Consider the following 17,883-nt stretch of genomic DNA (forward strand, 5'->3'; position numbering starts at 1 on the left):
CCCGGCTGAGATGACGAGGGGCGGGGCTAGGGGCCGGCCTCTCAGGAACCTGGAGTTACAGGGGGTCCTAGGGTGGGAGCGCAAGGAGCATTCTGTCCGGGTCACCGTGGAAGGTGGGGGTACGCTCTGCGTGCTCAGGTTCCTCCCGTGACCGCAGCTTGCTCCGCGCGCCCCTCTCGGGCGTCGGGCTCCGGCGTCCTGGCTGCCAGCGCCCTTGCCTGGCTGCTCCTCTGGGCAGCTGGGCTGGTCGGCAGGCTCGCCGCAGACATCAGCGACGCCCGCTTCAGCGATGGTAAAGGTCAGGGGGCTGAGGTGGGGAGCATTCGCGGTGCCTGGGGTACCAGAGTCCAGAGGAGGTTAGCAACGAAGGCTGCGTGCGCCCTTTCCTGCTTGATCTTTGCTGGGTGTTCCATCCCGGGCTTCAGAGCCTGGCTTTGTCTTCCCGAGGCGGGACTGGCCACGCTGTGACTAAAGTGCTAATAAACAAGAACAGCCAGCCACGAAGCACCTTGAGATGTTTATGGTTCCCCTTAAGATGCTTTGTGCTAGCTGAGAGGCAACGAACCCTCGGCAACCAGCGAAGTGTGAGAACGCCCAGACAGCATGTATGGGAGAAGGGGTGAGGTGGTGTGTTATGTGACACACTTCCTAGAGAAACACGCACGCACGCACTACTCACTCCAGAAAGGTAACCTTTGTACCAGTGTCCGGTCTGGTAAACCAATTAATTTTTTTTTTTTTTTGGTTCTTTTTTTCGGAGCTGGGGACCGAACCCAGGGCCTTGCGCTTCCTAGGTAAGCGCTCTACCCAATTAATTTTTTTATTGGCTTTACTAGTAGGAATATGGGTGAGGGGTTTCTTACTAGGAACAAGGATAACTCAAAAGAAGTTTCATCGCTCATCCCCAAATGGGTGGCTCCTGAAAACTGCAACCCTGGAGCTCACTAAGCAACTTCCAGGCAGATTTCAGCGCCAGCACGATTTTCCCCCCATCTCTTTTCTCTCTGCAGTTTGCCCCCAGCAACTGTTGACTCCCTGTTGGTAGGACCCTCAAGCTTCTCCCATCTGTTTATCTCCTGGCTTCACGTTACTGAGTAACAGGTTTATCAGTGATTCACACTGTGTTTTAATGTTCTTCCCACACATTTCTAGCCAGTGTTTTATAGCAAGGTATCTGGCTACTGAATCTTTAGGGTTTTTTTTGTTTGCTTCTTAATTTGTGATATCTGAGAAAGGATCTCTCTTGGAGCTTGTATGTAGACCAAGCTGAGTGCTGGCATCAAAGGTGTGTGCCATCTTGCCTGTCTTGAATTTTTAGTCACTGAGTAATTGTTTTAGTGGCCAAAAGAAGCATGGAATCAGTTTATGAAGATTTCTGTTTATTCCAAGTGTGTAAGTGAACTGTTTGAATCTTACGTGCCCCTGATTCTCTTACCTTGCCTTTCTTTTCTTTTCTTTTCTTTTTTTTTTTTCTGGAGCTGAGGACCGAACCTGGGGCCTTGTGCTTGCTAGGCAAGCGCTCTACCGCTGAGCTAAATCCCCAACCCCCTTGCCTTTCTTTTCAAACTCTCCTAACATCTTCACAGAGTGTCTGTGTACAATTTTCCAAGACTTGTAGATATGGACATATAAGAATACAGAAGCTGCGGGGTTGGGGATTTAGCTCAGTGGTAGAGCGCTTGCCTAGGAAGCGCAAGGCCCTGGGTTCGGTCCCCAGCTCCGGAAAAAAAAAAAAAAAGAATACAGAAGCTGCTGTATTATGTATTAAACATGATTTGGTGAGCCGGGGTGATGTCTCAAGGTCACATGATCAAAGTCCTTTGTGTATGGTAGCAGCTTTCTGACTGTGTCTACTTGTGTTGAATACCTCAGACATCCACAGAGAGGACTGGTCTTACTCAAAGACAGCTGTTAAATGATGGAAAACAGAGAAGCCAATTCCAAAGGTGTTCTCAACCTCGATGATGTACTACTGGGAGTAGATTTCTGTGTAGCTGAAATGTGTACATTTAAAGTTTTTACCTTGGGCTGTTGGTGGTTAGGCTTTTCTAGCAAGTAAAGCTTACTGTAGTAGTTATTTTCTAACTACTTAAGATTTCTTTCCTTGAATGTATTTTCATTTTTAACGTCTTGATTTTTATAGGTGTAAGGGCCACTTGTTCTGAAATTATTTTGAGGCAAGAATTTTTGAAAGATGGTTTCCACAGGTAGGTTGCCCACTGGTTTCTACTTATATTAAGTACTTTCTCATCATTCACAGCAATAAATTAATAGTTGAAATATGGATAAATTGAAAATTTGTTTCTAGGGGTTGGGGATTTAGCTCAGTGGTAGAGCGCTTGCCTAGCAAGCTCAAGGCCCTGGGATCGGTCCCCAGCTCCGGAAAAAAAAAGAAAGGAAAAAAAAAAAGAAAATTTGTTTCTTTTTTTTTTTTTTGCTTGTTTGTTTTGAGACAAGGTCTCATCTAGTCCAGGCTGGCCTCAAACTTGCCATGTAGCTTGAGATAACCTCGAACTCTTGATCCACCCAAAGGCTGGGATTATAAATGTATGCCACTAAGCCTGTCTTCCTTTTTCTTTTTTTTTTTTTTAAATATTTATTTTATTCATATGAGTACACTGTAGCTGTCTTCAGACACACCAGAAGAGGGCATCAGATCCCATTACAGATGGTTGCGAGCCACCATGTGGTTGCTGGGAATTGAACTCAGGACCTCTGGAAGAGCAGTCAGTGCTCTTAACCGCTGAGCCATCTCTCCAGCCCTGAGCCTGTCTTTCTTAAAGTCACAGAGTAACAGATTTGTCATATGTGGTTCGCACTTTGAAATGATTACATGATTACAGTGGATTAATCGTTGCTTGCAATGTACATATATGTGTGTAATTTTATTTAATTTTGTATGCCTTTATTTTTCTTCCTTGAGACACAGTATTGCAGTGTAGCTCGAGTTGGCTTGAAACTTTTGTGATCTGACTTAGCCTTCCAACTGCTGGAATTACAGCTGTATACTGTGCGATTCCTGGTTTATTTTGCTCTTATTTTTAATAATTATCTTGCCTTTTGAAAAGATTACTTCTTGCCAGGTTACTATTCCTAATACATAAACTTTTTTTTTTATTAAAGTTTTCTTTATTTATTATATGTGAGTACACTGTAGCCGTCTTCAGACAACACCAGAAGAGGGCATCAGATCCCAGTACAGATGGTTGTGAACCACCATGAGGTTGCTGGGAATTGAACTCAGGACGTCCGGAAGAGCAGTCAGTGCTCTTAACCGCTGAGCTATCTCTCCAGCCCATACATAAACTCTTAAAATAAGAAATAAAAGGCCAGGGGTTGGGGATTTAGCTCAGTGGAAGAGCGCTTGCCTAGCAAGCGCAAGGCCCTGGGTTCAGTCCCCAGCTCCAGAAAAAAAAAAAAAAAAAAAAAAAAAAGAAGAAGAAATAAAAGGCCAGCCTGCAGTGGTAGCACACATCCTTCACTTCAGCCCTCTGGAGGCCGAGGCAGTCATATCTCTGAGTTCTACGCCAGCCTGGTTTACTGAATGTGGTTTATTTACCATTTACGTAGTTACTAGATCATGTGCTGTTACTTTGAGTTCACTGCTTCTGTTCCTTCTTTGCTACCAGCCTTTCTCTTTGTTGGTTTTTCTTTTTAAGCTCCGGCTTTCATACTTTTCTGTTGCCGTCTCCAACTCCCTTGGTCTCTCATTATTCAGTCTCTAATTGCTTTTAATGAGGCATCCAGAAAGCTTACATCTTTTGAAGTTATGGTCAAGTCTTTAAAAATTAAAAACAGACTTAGGCAGTGAAATGGCTCAGTAGGTGCTTGCCCCAGAAGTAACATAGTGGAAGGAGAAAGCTGACTCCCACAGGTTGTCCTGTGACCTCCACATGTTAACACATGGCAAGTGCAAGCCTTCACATGTCCATACACACACCCTATTATGTAGGGTTTCTCGTGCTGACTCCCATTTTATATAATAAAATTATATAATAATTTTATAATTATTAAAACACCCAAAATAAATAATTATTAAAAACACTTCCCTTTCTCTCCTAAAGTTTTTGCTTATCTTTAAATCCTTGGTCACATTAGGTATATTTACAGATATCTTAAATGTATTAGATGTATTTTTTTGTAAGTTTTGCCTGCATGTGTGTATGTGTCTACCAGTTGCATGCTTGGTACCCATGGAGGACAGAAGATGGATGGCATTGGATACCCCGGAACTGGAATCGCAGACAGTAGGGAGCCACCCTGTGGGTGTTAAGGATCAAACTCTGGTCCTCTGTACAAGAACAAAAGCTCTTAATCTATGAGTCACGTCTCTAGTCCCTTAGACAGACTTCTAAGGTCTACTTGCCCTTATGATTATTTCATAATCATAATCATAAAGAAGAGAGGTTTGCTTTGGCTCTTGTTTCTGGAGTTACAGGGATGAAGTATGTCTTATGTAGGGTTTCTCATGCTGTGATTAAACACTGTGAACCAAAAGCCACATGGGGAGGAAAGGGTTTATTTCATCTTACGGCCCTCAGGTCACAGTCCATCATGAGGGACATCAGCACTGGAACCCTGAGGCAGGGACCATAGGAGAGTGCGGCTTCCTGACTTGCTCGGCACCGCCCACGGTGGACTGGGCCCTCTCATATCAATCATCAGTTAAGAAAGCTCCCCAACACTTGTCTACAGGCCAGTCTGATGTAGGCATTTTCTCAGTTGAAGTTGCCTCCTCCCATGTGACCCTAACTTGTGTTAAATAGACAGATAATAAATAATAAAAACAAAACACAAGCCCTAACCCGCCCAAGAGGCCACACCTGGTAGGGACTTTCTTTCTTTCTTTCTTTTTTTTTTTTCAACCAGAGGTAGCACTGAAACAGCAGGTCCAAGCCAGCCTTTTTGTTGACTGGTATTTTTCTTGCTTTTGCTCCTATCATCCTGACTCTTTACATGTTCAGGAGCGTGTGATGAATGTTGACGATGTCAAGACTTTGTTGTTTGTAGTTCCTGTTTTCTTTCTTTAAAGACTCGTGGGTTCTTCCTGCTGTCAGGTACAGTTTTTATTTATCCACTTGATCCTATAACCTCTTGTTGATTTATTTATAAAGTTACGGAGGTCTTCACTTTGAGGCTAACTTATCTAAGACCTTATCCTATAGGATCCGTACCGAGTGCTTGTATTTTATGTGTTGACCAGTCAGAACGTGAAAGCTCTCTAATCATGTGTGACGCTTTGGAATGCTTTAGTCTCCAGCTCTTTTTTCTGGAGCTGAGGACCGAACCCAGGGCCTTGTGCTTCTTAGGCAAGCGCTCTACCACTGAGCTAAATCCCCAACCCCTAGTCTCCAGCTCTTTGGTCACGTTTTGCTCAGGCTTCTGGACTTTCAGCTTAGCATGCAGAAATTTCTGTTTGGACTTTTGAATTTTATTCGTTTCTTTAATTTTAATGTAAGCTCTTTTCTGGACTTGGTTCTGTGACTTCCAGCCACTCCGGTCTCTGGCAGCCTGTTTCGATGTTTCCTTAAGCAAAGCACCATGCTGTGCTTGGATCTCCTCTTCACTGTCATCCAGAATTGCCTCTGGACAGAAAGCTGGGACAATTGTGCATCTTACTTTATTTTATGTCGTTTTTGCTTGTTTTGGGATAAGGTTTCACCAAATAGCCTAAACTGGATTTAAATTTTCAGAAATTCTTCCGTATTGGTCTGAGGGCTGAGATTATAGGTGTCTACCCTTCTCTTCCAGTTTGTAACTTATTTTAAGCTAATTTTTATTATTTCTTACATATTTGGTTGTGAGCCTAGCCTTTAACGGCTGAGCCATCTCTCCAGCCCTATTTTTATTATTTCTTATTAACTATTTTTTAACTTTATTTTTTTTTGAGACACCTCCTGGCTTTAACTAATTTTTTTTTTTCTTTTTTCTTTTTTTCGGAGCTGGGGACCGAACCCAGGGCCTTGCGCTTGCTAGGCAAGCGCTCTACCACTGAGCTAAATCCCCAACTCTTAAACTAATTTTTAAAGAAGACATATTTTAGCCAAGGATGGTAGTGCCTGCCTTTAATCCCAGCACTCAGGAGGCAGGGGCAGGTAGATATCTGTGAGTTTAAGGCCAGCCTGTTCTATAGAGTGAGTTCTAGGACAGCCAGAGCTACACAGAGAAACCCTGTCTTGAAAAAAAAAAAAAAAAAAAAAGAAGCAAGCAAAAAGACTTAGTGTGTGTGTGTGTGTGTGTGTGTGTATGATGAGTACCTGTGGGTAGGTATATATATGATGTGTCCAGGTTGGCGTGTGTGTTTGTATTTATGTGTGTGAATACCTGCACGTATGCAGGTGTGTGTACCTGTGGGTATGTGTGAGTGTAGGTGTGTATATATGTGTACCTGTGGGTAAGCGTGCAGCTATGTATACCTGTAGATATGTGTACATGAATACGTGGACCTGTGGATATGTATGAGTGAAGAGAGGCGTCTAGTCTCTCAGAGCTAGAGTTACAGGCTGTGTGAGCAACCTGGCATGGGTCTGAAACTGAACTCAGGTTCTCTACAAGAGCAGCACTCTCCTATTAAACACTGAGCCGTCTCCAGACCTAAGTCAATTCTTGTAGATGCTTGTGAAGTAGTCAGTCTTTTTCTACATAGATAACCAGTGTCCCCTCACAGGCTCTTCTCTGGGAAATATTAACATAAGTGTGACTACTTTTGGATTCTATTCCTTCACTCTGATCTTCTGTTTTCACATTAGCCCTGTGCTGTGACAACTCATGGCATGGGTCATGAAACACATGATCTCTTGTGGTGTAAATATTTCATTCAACATGATAATCTACGTTTAGAAAGTGAATTCAAAATACAGTGTCTGTGCTATTATCAGTGTAATATAAATCTATCTTGTTTAGTAACTGAGTGAGGAGATTTACTTTAAATACCCTTGTCTTCCAGAGACCTTTTAATAAAAGTGAAATTTGGGGAAAGCATCGAGGACCTACAGACCTGCCGGCTCCTAATCAAACACTACATCCCAACAGGACTCTTTGTGGACCCGTACGAGTTGGCTTCATTACGGGAAAGAAACATAACAGAGGTGAGGATACTGGGGAATGTGTAAAGAGAAATTAATATAGGAACGCTAGGACATGGATTAAGGCAAGATAGCAGGTAAAACATCACTGTAATTTTGTTTAAGTTTTTGAGGTACTTTTTAGCAATAGCGTAAGCATATTCTTCAACCAATGAGTGACAGTTGTCAGGACTAAGCCAACCAGCCTGAGGCAGTTAAAGGCTTTGCAGGGTTATAGTTCATAGGTTAGTGACTAAGAAGGTTAATGTATACACGTGCGTCTCAGCCTCTGAGGAGATAAGGGTTAATAAATAGTGATCAGCTTTGGTAATAGGAAAGACACTGGCGTTTTATTTTCGTGTTTGCTGTGTATGTACTTGAGTTTGTGCATGCGTGAAGGCCACAGGCTGACACAGGATGTCTTCCTCTATCTCTCCCTCTTATATTTTGTTGCTATCTCTATTACTTTCCTATTGCTGTGATAAAACACCATTACCAATACAACTTATAAACAAAAGTTTAATCGGAGTTATGGTTCCAGAGTCAATGGCAGGCTGCTGGACCAATGACTGAGAGGTCATGCATAAGCAGGAGGCAGAGCACACACTAGGGTTTGTGGAGGCTTTTGAAACCCAAAAGCCTGCTCCTCCCCTCGTGACCCCTGTGACCCCCCACCTCCTTCAACAGGGACACACCTGCTAATCCTACCATAGGATCTCTCACTGAACCTGGGGTATGGTCCTTTTTGGTTGGACTGACTGGCCAGCCAGACCAGAATCTACCTATCTCCCCTCCCATCCCTCACCAGTTCCAGGGTTACAGATAACAGGACTGGTCTGGCTTTTATGTGAGTTCTAGAGAGCTGAACCCAGGTCCTCAAGTTTGCTCAGTGGGTATTTTACACATTGAGGCGTCTTCCATGCCTCTAGTATTTGGGGATTAATGTCATATTTCCAGGGGAAATGAAAAATAGTGTATTATAGAACAGTAAAAGTAAGTCACCATTAGTAGGTTGCTGCTAAAACTACTTAGGAAGAAATGCATAGTGTCAAATGACTATGTAAGAAAGAAGAAAGATCTTGAGTAAATAAGGGTCTGGAGAGAAGGTTCAGGGGGAGGAATCTCTTGATAAACAAACATGAGGACCCGAGTTCAAGTCCCTACAACTCATGTAAAATCCAGGCGCTGAGGAGCAGAGCGTCTGCAATCCTGGAGCTTCTGTGGGGAGAAGGGAGGCAGAGAAAGGATTGAAGGTGATTCCAGAAGCTCACAATCCAGCTAGGCAGGCATGGTGGGGTCTCAAGTAAGTTGCAAGGCCAGGGCTGACACCTGAGGTTGTTCTCTTGGTGCCCAAATGTGTACATGTTTGCTGTACGTATAAGTGTGCACGCACACACATGCACACACAGACACAGACACAGACGCACACACAGACACAGGTGTGCACACACAGACACAGGTGTGCACACACACATGCACACACACACAAACACAGGCACACGCACACACATCTCAGGACTTCTTCAGGACGAGCAAACGAAGAGGCTGAGAAAAAGCTTAGTGGTAACAGTGATTGCGGCCCTTTGGTTTCCAGCTCACAGCTGCCTGTAAACTCCAGCTCCTGGAGGATCTGATCCCTGTATAACAGGAAACAGAATTACTGCAACTCCACAAGCAAGAACAAGTGGTATTATAGGCTAGTACTTAAAGTTTCCACTTATGAAAACAAATACCCTTTTAACGGTAGGTAGGATGGTCTTTAATGAGCTCTCCTGTGCCATTAACGTATGAAGTAGTGGCTGAATACTTGGTAAATATCTTTCCTGAGACAGTGGTTTAATGTGGTCACTTCCGAGGTCCCTTAATGATTCGTGTCTGTAGAGAACATTTGCTAGTGGGTGGTTACTCCTGTGGGTAGGAGGAGAAGAACATGTAAAAAGCATATAGGGCTTGCTGTCACAGCTAAATAGGGAAATTGTAATGCTTACTGCGACATGGAGTTAATGCTAATGGTTTCTCTGAGGTGTATCAGAGCTTAGCATAGAAAACCTAAAGAGAAGAGCGGGGTACGTGAGTATGTGTATGTGCACTTGTGTGCATTCATCCATATACATATTTCATATCCCTGGATGTGGATTCACAGACGGTACCCCTGGATGTATATGCGGGTATATCTATGACACATGTATATGTGTCACATGAATATTGCTAAGTAAATACATAACAGCATTTCACTAGTTGTTCTTGCTTACGATATCTGCATTAATTCTATTATACTACAGACATTCAAATATCAGAATGTAGCCATAGCCGGCTGTGGTGACACCTGCCGTAAGCCCCACACTCAGGAAGCAGAGGCAGGTGATTTCTGTGAGTTAGAAGGCGGCCTAGTCTACATAGAGTTCCAGGCCAGCCAGGAATATATTTGTGTGTACAGATTTCCAGTGTAGCCAACCTCTGCACCTCTGTATTTCCTCTGCTAGTGTAGAATATGCACCTATTTTTGAGACACAGTAGTCTAGAGTGACCTGGAATTTGCTCACTAGGTTCCCTGGATAACTGAACGTGTCATAGTCTCAGCTCAGCTTCGTAATGCTGGCCTCACAGGGATTGTCGCACCCTGCTTGGCTTAGGGTATTTATTTATTTATTTTTTTCCTTTTCTTTTTTTCGGAGCTGGGGACCGAACCCAGGGCCTTGCACTTCCTAGGCAAGCGCTCTACCACTGAGCTAAATCCCCAAACCCAGGGTATTTATTTTAAAATGTTCTAAACACATTTTTGTTTGGCTAGTTTTGTGTTTTGAGACAGGGTCTCACTGTGTAACCCTGGATGGCCTAGAACTCATTATGTAGACCAGACTAGCCTTGAACTCACAGAAATCCATCTGTATCTACTTCCCAGGTGCTGGGATTAAAGGTATACATCACCATGCTGGCACATAACTTATTTTTTAAACCTTTATTTTGCGTGTGTGTGTGTGTGTGTGTGTGTGTGTGTGTGTGTGCGCTCGCGCTTGTGGAGGGCAGAAGAGGGATTGGATTTCCTGGCGCTGGAGTTACAGGGAGTTGTGAGCTGACCAACATGGGCACTATGAACTAAATTCAAGTCCCCTCTGAGAGCTCTTAAACTCCGGAGCCATCTCTCTCTCTAGCACCTGTTTTATTTGGTGTTGCATCCTATGACAGACATGTAGAGATCAGAGGTCAACTTTTAAAAAAGATTTAATTTCTTTATTACTGATTTTTACGTATGCTTATGTACGTGTATGTGTACATGCACGAGTAGGTGTTCACAGAGTCCAGGAGAGTGTGTTGTGTCTTTTGGAGTTAGAGTTTGCAGGCATTTGTACGAGTCCATCATGGAAGCTAGGATTCAAACAATGCTCTACAAGACAGAGAAACAGTTGCTCTTAACCACTCAGCCTTCTCTTTAGCCCAGTGGGAAACTTTGTGGAGTCAGCGGTCTCCTTCCGCCATGTACACCAGAGTCTACAGTCAAGCCGTCAGACTTGCTCAGCAAGTCCTTTATCTATGGAACCATCGCTCAGACTTTAAAAAAACGTGGCTTCCTGTTAGGAGTCCTGGTGCACACCTGAAGCTTTAGCACTTGGGAGGGTGAGGCAGGAGAGTTGCAGGTTAAAGGCCAGGCTGAGCTGCAGAGTAAATTCTGATGCAGCCTTAGCCTAACAGTAAGGCACTCTTGTTGGAGGAGGGAGGGAGGGAGGGAGGGAGGGAGGGAGGGAGGGAGGGAGGGAGGGAGAGAATATGAGAATGATGTGTTGCTCAGTGGTAGATCCCTTACCTGTATAAAGGTCCTGAGCCCCAGCACCTCAAAGATAAAAGTGTTTCTCACATTTTCATTCTATGCACACCCTAGGAAGTTGCTGACCTTTGCTTGGCTTCCTGCCTGCACTCTTGTCTTGCTCAGTACCGTCTTACTTCACCAAAAAACAGGAAATGGCCGGGATGATACCAGTCATTTTAACCTAACACACGTTGGGCGGTTTTTGTCAGTCGTTGTTCCCTGGTCTACTCTTTTTTTTTTTTTTTTGGTTCTTTTTTTCGGAGCTGGGGAACCAAACCCAGGGCCTTGCGCTTCCTAGGCAAGCGCTCTACCACTGAGCTAAATCCCCAACCCCCCCTGGTCTACTCTTATTATTCATACATCATATCCTGTGTTCTCTGCATACAATTGAGGAATGGCCCATGGCAGGATACAGCTGAAGCTTCTGCCTGTGTGTACAGCAGCCCCTTTGTCTTCTTCATTTCTTTTCACTCATGTTTTTTCATCGGTTGATATTTGTTTTCTCTCCCACAGGCAGTGATGGTATCAGAGAGTTTTAATCTAGAAGCCCCCAGCTATTTATCCACAGAGTCTGCGGTCCTCATTTATGCCCGGCAGGACGCACAGTGCATCGACTGCTTCCAGGCCTTCCTACCTGTGCACTATCGATATCACCGTCCACATAAGAAGGATGGAGACACCCTCATTGTGGTCAACAACCCTGACTTACTGATGCACTGTGACCAAGGTGAGGGCGGAAACAAGTGGAAAGGCGTGCTGGCTCAGTGGAGGACGGAGAGGGCAAATGCAGTCCCTTTGTAACTTTTTTGTTACAATTTTAAACTCATAGAAAACCACATACACATGTGATCTAGTGAATTGTTGTAAGGCGGATGCCTATAAATACCACCTAGGTCAGGAACTAAAGCTTCACAGGCCTGTGAGGTAGCTCAGCAGGTACGGTAACTTGCTGGTAGGCCTGGCTACCTGCATGGGTTCCCATGACCCACATGATGGAAGGACAGACAGACTCATGCAAACTCCTCTGACCTCCGAATTGTGCATGGTGCAGTGTACACACAAACACACACACAAGGTACACATGTACATACACACATGTGTACACACACACACACACACACACTGTAATGTTTTGTTTTGTTGAGGTACGGTTCCTCTGTGTGTGGGACAACCCTGTCTTGGAACTCAATTTAGACCAGGCTGGCCTCAAACTCAGAGATCAGCCTGCCTCCACCTCCCAAATGCTGGTATTAAAGGCGAGTACCACCACCGCCCTGCTCTAATTCTTATTTTTTACTTTTTATTTAAAGATAATACCCCGCAGCTATTCCATGTGGTCCGTCTCTGTCACAATCTCCCCTGTCCTCTAGGACCAACTCGTTTACTTACTCTAACACTTGCTTCCTCTTTTAAGATTTTTAAATTTTATGTATATTTGTGTGTCTGTGTGTGGATATGTGAACCTCGGAGGATAGTGCCCAAAGTGCCCAGAAGCTGCTGTTAGAGTCCCTGGAGGAGCTGCAGTTACAGGCGGTTGTGAGCCACCCACCATGGGTGCTGGGAACCAGACCCAGGTCCTCTGGAAGGGCAGGAAATGCTCTTAACCTCTGGGCCGTTTCTCCAGCCCCAATCCTCAATTCTTTTTTTTTTTTTTTTTTTGGTTCTTTTTTTCGGAGCTGGGGACCGAACCCAGGGCCTTGTGCTTCCTAGGCAAGCGCTCTACCACTGAGCTAAATCCCCAACCCCCCAATCCTCAATTCTTAATGGTAATTAATAATTTTTTTCCTGGTGTTTTCGAGACAGGGTTTCTCAGTGTAGTGGTGGCTGACCTGGAACTCGGGGATCTGCCTTCCTTTGCCTTCTGAATGCTGAAATTCAAGTCGTGCTACGCCACCATCCCTGGCTTAATGAGCACTATTCCTAAATACTATAATTTAGTCTGTTCATTACAAAACAAAACAAAACAACCTCCCCCCAAAAAACAAAACAAAAACGAAAATGTTTCTCTTAAGTCTCTTGAGTTTACAGTTCCCATATCTCTGGTTGATGACTCCAGATTCAGTCGTGTCTGGCTCCTTTTTCAATACCATGGGTAACATGATGTTCTCTTATGAGTAGTCATGAAATAACTGGCCATTTCTCTTTTTAGGGGAAGGAAATGAGCTAAGATCTTCCTATGTAGGTCTCTCTTGCCTTAACAGTCTTGATCCTCTTGCCTCAGACTCCTGAGTGGCGGCATTGCTATACTCCCTTTATGGTGATTTGTCTCCCCTTTGCTGCTTTCTGCTCTATTTTTAGGTCTATTTTATGTATGAATGTTTGTCTTCACGTATGTATATGCACCACGTACTTGCCGTGGGTTGTTGTGAGCTTTGGATGCTGGGAACTGAACCTGGGTCCTTTCGAAGAAGAGTGAATGCTCTTAACTGCAGAATCCCATCCTGCTGTCTGTTTTTACAATGGCTCACAGGGCTTTGAGACTTTCGTACTTTGTCTCCTCTGTCCTGTGCTGTGTTTGTGGGGTTCTGTGTTTGTGAGATGCTGTGTTTGTGGGGTACTGTTTATAGGGTGCTTGCTCACCTGCATTGGTGACAGACATTGTTCGTGAGCTTTGGGGCTCACTCTACAGTTCTGTTTTATGTGGAGATGTGGGTAAATTACAAAACTATTCTTGATGGACTTGGTGGTGCATGCCTCTAATCCTGGTGGCTGAGAGAGAAGGATCAAGAGTTTGAAGGTATTCGAGGCCCTGTCTCAAAAATGCAAGAGGGAAAAAGCCAGGTGTTTGTATGCTTGTAAAATTGGAGTGCGGGGATGGAGAGATGGCTCATCGGTTAAGAGCACTCACTGCTCTTCCAGAGGTCCTGAGTTCAAACCCCAGGAACCACATGGTGGCTCACAACCATCTGTAATGGGATCCAGTGCCCTCCCCTGGTGTGTCTGAAGACAGCGACAGTGTACTCATATACATAGCGGGGATCAGGAGTTAAAGACCATCTTTAGCTCATAGTGAGCTCAAGGCCTATCTAGGCTCCACGAAATTGTTGTCAAACAACAAAATAAGACTAAAAGTCCTCCTTTGATTAGTTCTTCATACCTCAGAATGGAGGCCTTTTCTTTAGTTTGAAAAGCTCTTTGAATTTTGATTTGTCCTAGTGTCCAACAGTGCTGTTACTATTAATCAGCAGAGAGGGGTTTTGATCTTAGGCTGTCTCTGATGATGTGAGCATTGAGACTTTCACTCTGCTCACCTTTATCCAGTCAATTTTCTGTTCCCTTTCATGATACCGTTACTTATCTACATAAGCTTTGAAGAAGTTTTTCTCCTGAGAAAACACAGAATTCTGATACTGTTTGCTTTGATCTGCGCGTTCTTCATAGGGATGTTTGATATGGAAATTTATCAGGCTGTACACTGAAGAAGTCTTCTTACTTTTCTGAATATAATTCAGATACTTCAGAACAGGTTTTTGAAACAGTAGGTCTTTTTTTCTGAAGTGATCCTTCAAAAAGAGGTAACATTACATTTTTAGTGGAATTTATTCTGTTTTGATTCTGTGATCACCATTGCAATTTCATATGTCTTAGGTATCCACGAAAGAACGGACACCAGCATACCAGCCTCTGACAGATGGCTCCGAACCATGTACAGTGTGTGCTGAAATGTTTGCATTCTCATATCCTAGCAGGAGTGACTCTGGTGAAGTGAAAGTCAGCTCTAGCCTTGAATCTAAATACAAATTTTCTGACATCTTATCCCCCAACCCCTTCTTTTTTCAGAGTTCCCAATTTTGAAATGCTGGGCTCAGTCAGAAGTAGCAGCTCCTTGTTCTTTGAAGAGTGAGGAGATCTGCCAGTGGAAAAACATGCAGTACAAATCAGTAAGATGCTCTGTGCTGCTCTTAAATAACACTGCCTCATTTCAAAGTAAAGGGTTAGCATGTTAGATTCTAATACAGAACGCTTTGGCTGTTTTAATATTGTTTCTTCGCTACTGACAGCCACAGTCGGTAAAGTCGGTATCATTTAAATTGGGAGCTGGTGGTGGAGGGCAGTCCCTTTCCTTATTGGTTCAGAGCACACCGTACGTAGTGGGCACCCTTTGTAAGGGTGTGAAATGGCAAGGAAAAGCAGTGTAAATCCATTCCGTCTCCTTTAGCACGAAGACTAGAAGTTTAAGGTTTAAGGCCGTCCTTAACTATGCTGTGAGTTGGAGCCCAAGAGAGTGACTCTTCCTCCCTCAAAAACCATCAACTGCCTGTAGCTCCCTCAGTAGCAGTAGGGCCCTAGAGGGAATTCCAGCTGCTGTGAGCTGACGGTGGTAACAGCCATAGCACGTCCAGAAGTTTACATCTGGCAGCTGTCTTACATCTTCTGGCTCTCATTCTTTCTGCCCCTCTTGTGAGAAGTTCTCAGAGCGTTGAGTGGTAGGAACTTGGTGTGGGTGGCCCATCCGTAGTTGAGCCCTGAATGTGTCTGATTTTCTGTTCCCCTCTCTCCACAGATACTTAAGAATTTGACAGTGCAGGTGCCAGTGGGACTGACTATACACACCTCCTTAGTGTGCTCCGTGACACTGCTCATTACGGTTCTGTGTTCTACTCTGATCCTTTTAGCTGTTTTCAAATACGGCCATTTTTCCCTGTAAGTTTTATGCAGTTAAGTGTTTTCTACCTAATAAATGAGACATATTCATTGTGACAAGAGTGTTCTTTTCAGAATTACCTGGTCATTTTGCCTTCATTTGTGGTTAAAATTCTGTTTGCCAGGCAGATCTGTCAGTTCATGGCCAGTCTGGTCTATATTGTGAGACACTGTCTAGAAAATCAAACGACAAAAAATATTTTGTTCCCCAGAAGAAATTTTGGGTCATTGTCAGATAATTGGAAATTTTAGCTTTCTGTTGTATAACCTTCAAATGCTCTTTGATTGTCTAGTAGAGAAGCTACGTTGTGTTAAATTAATACTTCGAAGTGACTGCTTTCATTTGATATAGAAAAGTGAGTTCATTATTTTTTGTTTTGTGCATAGAACCTTTAATTTACCCTAAACATAGAGATACTCTTATAATTAAGAATAAAGTAATTTAGATGATTATTTATAAAAAGTACAATCCTCAGATGATTTTTTTTAAAAACAAAACAAAACAAAACAAAAAACCCCCAAATAGTCTTGATTTAGTGTTACACTTGGTGGAAACAAAATTGGGACATAAATGCTACAGGTTAATTAACAAACACATTCTACAGCTAAGGGAAACAGTTCAGTCAGTGAATTGCTCACCACATAAGCATGAAGACCTGAGTTCATTCCCCAACACCCCTGTAAAACACTGGGTATGGTGAATACTTATAGTTTCAGTCCTGAAGTGGGTATGCATTCGTGGTGGGGAGGTGGAGGAATGTGGAGGGCAGGAAGATCTCAGGAACTGCCTGGCCAGCGAGCTAGACTAACTGGTGAGCCCCAGGTCCCAGGGAGAGGCTTGACTCAAAGACAAGAACTAAAACCACTCGGTGGATAGCTCCTGGGAACACCCACTCAAAGTTGACTTCTGGCCTTTACAGACACACACACACACACACACACACACACACACACACACACACACACCCCTTTAGAATAAGAATGTTGCCCAGTGTGGGACATGCCTTTAATCTGGCCCTTGGGAGACAGAGGCAGGAGTCCAAGTGTATTGACATTGGTCTATGTCGAGTGATGGGAAATGATAACTCTTTACATACCTACAGTTTCTTACTCTGCTAAAGTCTTTTAGTGTTTTTAGGCAAATAAGCCATTTATAATTTTACATATAAGATTTGATTTGCCACAACAATCCTTATTAATTTAAGTATTAGAAGAAGCAACCCAGTGCCATAAAAGTTAGTAATATTAGGAATCTTTTTTTGTTGTTATTTTTTTATTTTGGTTTTTCTAGGTAGGGTTTCTCCTGCTTCTGTCTCTGCCTTTCAAGTCCTGAGATTAAAAGTGCCACTGCCAGAAATCTTTAAAATGACTATAAAATTTCAAACCAACTGAGTTCCATACCTGTTTTGTGTTTTTATATAGGAAGCAATTCCAGACTGGGTGTGGTAGCACCTGACTGTAGTTTTACACTGTGGCATCCAAGTCAAAAGGAGGATCAGGACTTTGAAGATAGTCTGGAACAGCAAGACCATTTCAAATACATGTGTGTCTGTTTGTATGCATGTATTCACATTATAAATACATATAAAATATATATTTGTAATACATGAATACATAGATACTAGTATATATATAGTTATAAAGAAAAATAAATTTGTTTTATAAGCATTAACTATGAGATTAATAATGTGACATTGAAATTGGATTACTTTTTTTTCTTTTGGAGTGGTGATATACTTACTGTGTTTATTTACTATTAACATCCAAATATTTGTTACTTAATCCCCATATCACAATTAAAATCCAAAGTGTTTTTTTAATTAGCAAACTCAGTCAAAATCCATTACATCAGAATCAACTGTTTCTTTCAAACCACAGTAATACTTAAATAGGATTTAAGAATTGAATGCAGAAACTTGGTTGGTTGGCTGGAAAGCTGATTAAGCTTCCAGCTTGCTTAAATAGAATCACAAAAAGGCACAGTGTGTCTTCACAGAGGCAAAGTCCACTAGACTCACCAGTGTTGGACAACCATCAGGAATTTTTAGAACTAGACATAGTGGCTCATGCATTAACCCCAGTACTCCAAAGGCAAAGGCCGGTGAATCTACGAGTTCGAAGTCAGCCTGGTCAACATAGTGAGTTCCAGGACAGCCAGAGTTTTGTGTTTTTGTTTAGTGTATTTGTATTTAATGAGACCTAACCCCCACCCCTAAATAAAAATAGGCTATTGAGAGGAGAGTGGGGGTGATGGCTTACACCTGTAAACTCAGCACTTGGAGAGGAAGATAATCAGGCTTTCAAAACTAGCCTTGGCTATATAGCCAATTTGAGGCCTTCCTGGATTACATGCTACATGAGACCATTCTC

General features: G+C 43.1%; 1 protein-coding gene across 1 annotated transcript; it reads left to right on the top strand.

The window, feature by feature from the left end:
* Window positions 1-40: 40 nt before the first annotated feature.
* On the top strand, window positions 41-15,570 carry Pigx (phosphatidylinositol glycan anchor biosynthesis, class X). The gene is given in 6 exon segments (NM_001100651.1): window positions 41-292; window positions 2,144-2,207; window positions 6,947-7,088; window positions 11,383-11,596; window positions 14,650-14,750; window positions 15,374-15,570. Coding segments are annotated over 6 exon segments (759 nt in total). The 5' UTR covers window positions 41-198; the 3' UTR covers window positions 15,518-15,570.
* The last annotated feature ends 2,313 nt before the right edge of the window (window positions 15,571-17,883 follow it).

Source organism: Rattus norvegicus, chromosome 11 (genome assembly GCF_021556685.1).
Source record: "Rattus norvegicus strain SHRSP/BbbUtx chromosome 11, alternate assembly SHRSP_T2T, whole genome shotgun sequence".
Taxonomy (NCBI): Eukaryota; Metazoa; Chordata; class Mammalia; order Rodentia; family Muridae; genus Rattus; species Rattus norvegicus.